This window comes from Leiobunum rupestre, chromosome 6 (genome assembly GCF_980474605.1).
Source record: "Leiobunum rupestre chromosome 6, qqLeiRupe1.1.hap1, whole genome shotgun sequence".
In the NCBI taxonomy this organism is placed as follows: Eukaryota; Metazoa; Arthropoda; class Arachnida; order Opiliones; family Sclerosomatidae; genus Leiobunum; species Leiobunum rupestre.
In genome coordinates this window covers 36,629,340-36,637,206 of record NC_143389.1, presented here as the reverse complement: position 1 = coordinate 36,637,206, position 7,867 = coordinate 36,629,340, and the positions used below count along the sequence as shown (strand labels likewise).

Sequence of the window (7,867 nt, the reverse complement as noted above, 5' to 3'; positions counted from 1 at the left end):
TTCGATTTCTTTTGGAAAATTATAGTGTTTTTAATTTTCCGGAAAAAAATTTTTTATCCGCAAGTCGGAAAAATAAAAAAATTGAAACAAATTACTTTAAGGGTTTTTAATGTTTTTAACATTTTATCGATATAAAATGTCTAATAACAGTAAACATACTACAAAACATTAATAGTTTTACATTGTTAATCAGTTTAAACTAGTCTATAGGTGTTCAGACGCTCAACTTCTAGTTATTCAATTAACTTATGTTAATAGTTCCGGTCGATGTAAATATTCGCGAAGGGATAAAAAAAAAAACCCTTTTTTTTCGTTTCTTCATTTATTGTGTATAATCTTAAACGTTTTACTGTGTTTTTTTTAACCATTGATTCATTTTCGGGCGATATGCTTTTAACGTTGAAATATGTTTTTTAGTCTACTCAAAGCTAACTTTATTTATGAAAAATAAAATATTGATCAGAGTTCATCCAGATCTGCTTTCGGTTACTTGTCTTTGCTGTTGCTGCTGCCTAGTTTAAGTCGCGCTAGTTCCAGGGGTTTGGGATGGCTGAATTCTACGACTAGACACGAACATTTTGGTCCGTCGAGCCGGATCTCTAAGCCGGTTGTTTTACGTGGATTCTAGTCGCTGGGTTCACACCTTCGGATCATTCGTCTTCTCGGATCGGAAGCAAATTTCGTTCGCAATGCCGGTCACTGCTTTGGACAAAGCCATCGCCGAAAGATCTAAGGGCGAATTGGGTCTGAACAATATGGGCAGAAGAGTTCAGAGTCATTCAAAGATATCGCTAAACCTGCAACAAGTGGAGTTCTTCATCAGCGAAGCAGATAAGTCTTGGCAAATGATTGATGACGCGCATCTCAAGATCATTCCGCTAGATTCCGACAAGGCTTTGGATCATAATACCGAATGGGACAGACTGTTCACTGTCTACACGGATGTCAGATGCGGATTGGAAGCCATCAAGGCAACGTTCGCTCCAACTCCTACTTCGCAGTTTTCGGTTCCGACGTCTCATTCGGAAATCAAGTTGCCGAAGATCAACCTCCCTACTTTTTCAGGGGAGGTGCACGAATGGATGTCGTTCCGGGATATGTTCCAAACAGCTATCCATTATAACAAGGACTTGTCGAATGCGCAGAAGCTTACGTACCTGAAGTCAAGTCTAACGGGAAATGCCGCCAAGTTAATCAAATCGCTCCCTATTTCGGACATCAACTACGGCATAGCGTGGGACACTGTTACGAAGAGGTACGAAAATAAAAGAGAACTTTATTCTTCCATAATGAAGCGTTTCATTGCACTCCCGGCAATTTCGAGCGGGAATTCAACGGCGCTGCGATCCATCGTGGACATGACAATGGAGTGTACGAGAGCTTTGGACACGCTCAGTATAGCGAATAAGTGGGATGCCATTCTGGTTTATCATCTGACGCAGAAGTTGGATCCTACTTCTAAGGAACAGTGGGAGCTAAGCCTAAAAGATACCGAGATACCCACGTCATAGACGCTTCTGGAATTTATCGAACAGAGAGCACGATCGTTAGCCGCTTCGTCGTCAGGTCTAAGTCAACAACCTAGAGAGCATCTAAAGAAATCGGTCAATCTGCACGCCAGAACGGGAATAATGCCTGCAGACGGAAGTTGTTCATTTTGTTCCGGAGCGCATTGCAATTTCAAATGCCCAAAATTTTACGGTTTGAAAATCGCAGACCGGCAGTTCTCGGCACAGGAAGCGAAGGTCTGTTTCAACTGTCTTCGTTCCGGTCATCGAGTAAAAGATTGTCCACTTGAAAGGGGTTGTAAGACTTGTGGACAACGACATCACTCCCTTCTCCATTCGGATAGCCTAGATCAGAGATCCGGTAGTCGACAGTCCAGGGGAGGTCAATCGACTGGTGACCTTCAGCCTGGAAACCAGCAAACGATCCAAAGTCAACAGTCTGGTAACCACCAGATAAGTCAACTTCAAAATCAAAATTTCCATGTTCAAGAAGTCGTTCATTCTAAATACGACGCCATGCTAGCCACCGCCGTGATAAGGGTGAAGACGGTTTCCGGTGGATGTCTTCAATTCCGCGCGCTCCTAGACGGCGGATCGACAGTGTCATGCATCTCCGAAGCGTGCATCGGACAACTGGGTCTAGGACGGGAGATGGTCGATACGGAGGTCGTTGGCCTAGGCTCAGCTCAACTCGGCAAAACGAGAGGCCTCACTCAAATACATTTCAAGTCGCATATCGATGCTAAGACGATAGAGAAATTTCATGTAAGCGCCTACGTTCTCCAGAAGATAACGTGTCAACTTCCGGTCAGAAGATATGACGCAACTAACTGGAATCATCTAAAGAATCTTCAGCTAGCGGATCCAGCATTTAATGTACCGGCCGACGTGGATATCCTTCTGGGTGCCGACATATTTTATAAACTTCTACTCGACGGCAACCGAAGATCAAATTCCAAGTCTCCGGATGCTATCAATTCTAAACTGGGATGGCTCGTCGCAGGTCCAATTGGAGTAGAGCAGCCCAAAATTCAAGTCCATCACGCCATCTCGTTGGACGAAAACCTAAATCGGTTTTGGGCGGTGGAGCAGGTTCCGAAAAAACCAATTCTTACCCATGCCGAGAAAGAATGCGAGGAAGATTTCCAGACAAACCACTACAGAGACGAATCTGGACGATTCGTGGTTCGAATGCCTATGAAGAAGCCCAAAGTCTCTCTCGGATTGTCTCGAGAAACGGCTCGGAGGAGATTGCTACAAATCGAGAGAAAACTCGAATCGAGTCCAGCTTTGAAGGTTTTATATCAAGGCTTCATGGAGCTGTACGAAGGGCTGGGGCACATGGTTAGGGTGGAACCCGTTCCTTCGTCGATCGAACGAGTATTCATTCCCCACCATTACGTGCTGAAGGACTGTAACCAGACTAACAAATTTCGAGTTGTATTTGATGCATCGTCGAAGACAAGTTCTGGTAATTCGCTGAACGACGCTCAGCTAGTTGGTCCGGTCGTTCAAGACACGCTGTACACTATCATCATGCGATTCAGACTTCATCAAGTCGCATTCAGCGCTGATATCAAGAAGATGTATCGGCAGATACTTATCGCACCCGACCAGTGCGACCTCCAATGTATTCTTTGGCGAACGTCTCCGAAATTACCTATTCAAGAATACCAGCTCAGAACGGTTACCTACGGTACGGCATCAGCACCGTTTCTCGCCACTCGAGTCCTCCAACAATTGGGTGACATTGGGTCAAAGGAATACCCGTTGGGGGGCGAGATTCTCAGGAGAGATTTCTACATGGATGACGTTATGAGCGGAAGAGGATCGATTGAAGATACAAGAATAGCTATATCGCAACTTCGTGAGCTGACAGACAGCGCTGGGCTCCCTCTCAGCAAATTCGCTTCGAACTACCAGGGATGTCTGGTGGATGTTGCAGTGGAGCTGCGGGAGACTAAGGAAGTCCTCGCCATGGAAGAAGAACCTCTCGTAAAAACTCTTGGTCTTTACTGGGATACCCGAAGAGATCAATTCCTTTTCAAGGTGCAAGTTCCGGAGTCGGGGGAAGACGTCACGAAGAGAACGCTACTTTCGGAGATTTCGAAAATCTTCGACCCGATGGGGTGGCTCGCTCCTGTCGTGATACGATCTAAAATTATGATGCAAGACGTTTGGAGGGAGAGAGTTGGTTGGGACGAAAAACCGACACCATCGATTCAGCAACAATGGCAAGAGTTTCGAGATTCGATCTTGAAAATTCAGGAAATTCGTATCGACCGTTGGGTTTACACCTCACCGGATATATCTGAGTTGGAATTCCATGGATTCTCGGATGCTTCGGAAAAAGCTTACGCTGGAGTGGTTTATCTGAGAATGGTAGACAAATTCGGAAAGATCAATGTTTCACTCCTTGCATCGAAGACAAGGGTGGCTCCAGCAAACCAAGCTATGTCCATTCCAAGACTGGAGCTATGTGGCGCATTGCTACTCGCTGACCTCTTAGAATCAGTACAAGAATCGCTGGGACTTGATGTCACTCGGGTCAAAGCATGGACAGATTCCACAATTGTCCTATGCTGGATATCGTCGTGTCCAAAACGATGGAAAACTTTCGTTGGCAATCGAGTTTCAAGAATTCAAGAAACTATCCCAGCGTCGCAGTGGGGTCACGTAGCTGGCACCGATAACCCAGCCGACGCAGCGTCGAGAGGAATTTCCGTTTCAGAACTCGTAAAGCATCAGCTCTGGTGGAAGGGACCGTTATGGTTAGCAGAGAGCACGCCCGCTCCAAAAACGTCGAAATGGGTAATGGACACCTCAAAGGTCAATCAAGTTTATGAGGAGGAGAAGATCGTCATCGTTGCCACGAAGGCCCACGTTGTTGGTAACTCAACATTCACGAGATTTTCGTCACTTTTACGGTTACGTCGTATCACCGCGTGGAGTCGAAGATTCGCTTATAACAGTCTACTCCGATACCGACTGAGAACCGATCCGCAATCAACGGCTTCACGAATGGAAGGTCCATTAACGACTGAAGAATTGAAATCGGCGTTATTTGCTCTAATCAAGGTTATGCAAGCTGTAGAGTTTGCGGAAGAAATCGAGTCATTGAAGGAAGGAAATCCGTTGCCAAGGAAGAGCAAATTACTCTGTTTACGCCCTGAGTTGGATTCGGAAGGCATCCTTCGAGTGGGAGGTCGTTTAAAACATGGCGATTTCACCGACAACGTAAAACGCCCAATTCTGCTACCACGTCACCACAAATTTACGGAAATGGTGATTCAAGAAGCACACGTCCAGCATTTGCATGCTGGAGCGCAGTTGGTTCATGGTATTCTATCTCTAAACTACTGGATTAATAATAATAATAATAATAATAATAATCAGCTAGGCCAATACCCAAGGCACCACCTTAGGCCTAAGTCATCATGCGACTTTTGAAGCCCTTAATTCAGGTGGCCGGGTTACAATGCGTAGGAGGGTGGTGGCAAGCCCTGCATGCCACGAGATCGAGCCAACAGCTCCCTACACTAACTATTACCGTTAACCTAGGGATGCAATTCGACATCAAATTCGGAGATGCATAGTTTGCACAAGGTATCGAGCAGAAACGGCGAAACAGATGATGGGGGACTTACCTAAGTCTAGACTGCAATATTGTCGAGCCTTTACAACAACCGGCGTCGATTACGCCGGGCCTTTCAATCTACGACCAATTACGCCTAGAAGTAAAACGACTTACAAAGCTTATATATCGCTTTTTGTCTGCTTCGTCACTCGGGTGATACATTTGGAGCTCGTTTCATCCTTGTCTACAGAAGCGTTTATCGCAGCTTTACGAAGATTCACCTCAAGGAGAGGAAAGCCCAGCGACATTCATAGCGACTGTGGCACGAACTTCGTCGGCGCAGCGAAAGAATTGACGGAATTCATGAAATTAATCCAGTCCGATTCCCATAACGAAGCGGTCGCGGATCACCTTTCGTCACAAGGAATAGCGTGGCATTTCAACCCTGCCGGCGCCCCTCACTTTGGCGGATTATGGGAGGCTGGAATAAAATCCGTGAAATACCACATGCATAGAGTCATTGGGCCAACTCGTCTTACATTTGAAGAGTTTTCAACAGTTATCACTCAAATCGAGGGAAGCCTCAATTCTCGACCTTTAACTCCGATGTCGTCTGACCCGACGGATCTGCAAGTATTGACGCCAGGACACTTCCTCATCGGAGAGTCTCTGCAAGAGGTTCCCGACCCAGATCTTTCGCAACTTCCGATGACGAGACTCAATCGTTGGCAACTCCTTCAAAAGCTGAAACAGGACATCCACAAGCGCTGGCTCCGGGAGTATATAACGAGACTCCAGCAACGTCCGAAATGGATGACTCCTCAACGAAATATCTCAGTCGGGGACATGGTACTCGTAAAATCGGACGCCTCTTTCGCTGCCAGCTGGCCTCTTGCTCGAGTCGTCCAGATACATCCAGGTCGAGACGGACAGACGAGGGTGGTCACTTTACGCACCAGCAGAGGGGAGCTTAAAAGACCGATCGTGAAGCTCTGTTTACTTCCGTTTGACCAGGAAGACGCTGTACCCGATTCTTGACGCTACCGCATCAAGGCCGGGAGTATGTTCAGACGCTCAACTTCTAGTTATTCAATTAACTTATGTTAATAGTTCCGGTCGATGTAAATATTCGCGAAGGGATAAAAAAAAAAAACCCTTTTTTTTTTCGTTTCTTCATTTATTGTGTATAATCTTTAACGTTTTACTGTGTTTTTTTTAACCATTGATTCATTTTCGGGCGATATGCTTTTAACGTTGAAATATGTTTTTTAGTCTACTCAAAGCTAACTTTATTTATGAAAAATAAAATATTGATCAGAGTTCATCCAGATCTGCTTTCGGTTACTTGTCTTTGCTGTTGCTGCTGCCTAGTTTAAGTCGCGCTAGTTCCAGGGGTTTAGGATGGCTGAATTCTACGACTAGACACGAACAATAGGTTTAGACTTTAAGATTTGAAAAAATGAGGCGAAAATTCCGCTTTATTTAAATTAGCAAACAATATTAGACTAATCATGGAATGAAAACTTTTAATTAAAAGTATAATTCTATACCGAAAGAGAAACTGATAAAATCGTTGCGCTCTCAGTTTCTCACAGCCAATGAAAATGCGGATTTTGACTTATTTCTATTCCTAAATCGAACGTACTTCCTGGCATCTGGCAGTAATGCAATTTGACGTTCTTCCGCTACAATCAGTCAGATTCGTCGAGCTAAATGCGAAACATCTAGATCAATCATTAAGAATATGTTTAAGAAAATAAGCATAGAAGACATAGCAATTTCTTTATGGCTTTTAGAAACAAAAATAAATTCAAAAAGGAGTAAAACTGTTTTTATTCAAGAAGATGATGAAAAATTTTTGAAGTTCCTTAAGAAATGTGATAAATATCAAAGCTTTTTGGTTTGTGATAAATAAAACTCATTATAGTTCCTAATTGCCATTAACAATCACTTTCAAAGGTAAAACAAAAGAGTGAGGGAGATAAGTGGGGCAGAAAATTGTGGTCGTGACCAATAAATTATTTTTTAAGTAGGGGTAATGTGGTCACATTGACCATTACTTATTTCCAACACTGCTTGCTACCTTGCTGAACGTTGCTGCCAGAACTTTGACAATTAAAAAATTATTTTAAGACCAGTCGCGGTACCACAAACTCTATATTTGACTTTGATGGTGAGTTTATCGAAACATCTCTCCTATAATTGCGTCGTGGACGCGTCGGATTAGGATGGGCGGTTTGCGGAATATGAGGAACGATCCGCCTTGAGTAGTTCGCCACCTACGTGTCTATCGAAGAAAGGACCCGCCTCCGTCATTTTACTTTACTTAATAGCGGCCCGCCGTATTCAGCATCTGATCTCGCTCTCTTTGAGCGGCCATACGGTTCAATTAAAAATGCAGCGACGCGCCGGGGAGGTCCGAATTGAAGTGGGGCTCACGTCCTTTTTCTTGAGATCATTATTAAGATTGAAAGTTTCATTTTACGTGGGTTACCCCTCCCTCTATAGAAACTTTCGCCTTCCAGGTATGCTAATTTATCATTTTTCGTTTTCACTTTCAAATTCAGGCAAATGTTTATACGAATATTTTGCCCCTTTCAATATTTTAAGGCGTTATATCCGCGTTTTGGATTATCATAACCCAATAAAAGCCAGTCAACAATGTGACTACGTATGTATTTATAGAAACTAGTTTAACCATATCGACATCATAAATAGTTTAAAACTACTCTAGAAGCAGTTTAAAACTATAGTCTTGGGTCAGAATCCTTAGGGACTCTCG

General features: G+C 44.0%; 3 protein-coding genes across 3 annotated transcripts; all 3 read left to right on the top strand.

Moving 5' to 3' along the window:
- The first annotated feature begins 689 nt into the window (after nt 1-689).
- LOC149940788 (uncharacterized) lies at nt 690-1,511 on the top strand. Its single transcript, XM_090179367.1, has one exon. It carries the CDS (start codon nt 690-692, stop codon nt 1,509-1,511), a length of 822 nt encoding a protein of 273 aa, XP_090035493.1.
- A 120-nt stretch (nt 1,512-1,631) lies between these two features.
- On the top strand, nt 1,632-5,104 carry LOC149940787 (uncharacterized). The gene is made up of 2 exons (XM_090179366.1): nt 1,632-4,848; nt 5,070-5,104. Exons 1-2 carry the CDS (start codon nt 1,632-1,634, stop codon nt 5,102-5,104), a joined length of 3,252 nt encoding a protein of 1,083 aa, XP_090035492.1.
- A 38-nt stretch (nt 5,105-5,142) lies between these two features.
- On the top strand, nt 5,143-6,123 carry LOC149940786 (uncharacterized). Its single transcript, XM_090179365.1, has one exon. The coding sequence runs from the start codon at nt 5,143-5,145 to the stop codon at nt 6,121-6,123; it is 981 nt and encodes a 326-aa protein (XP_090035491.1).
- The last annotated feature ends 1,744 nt before the right edge of the window (nt 6,124-7,867 follow it).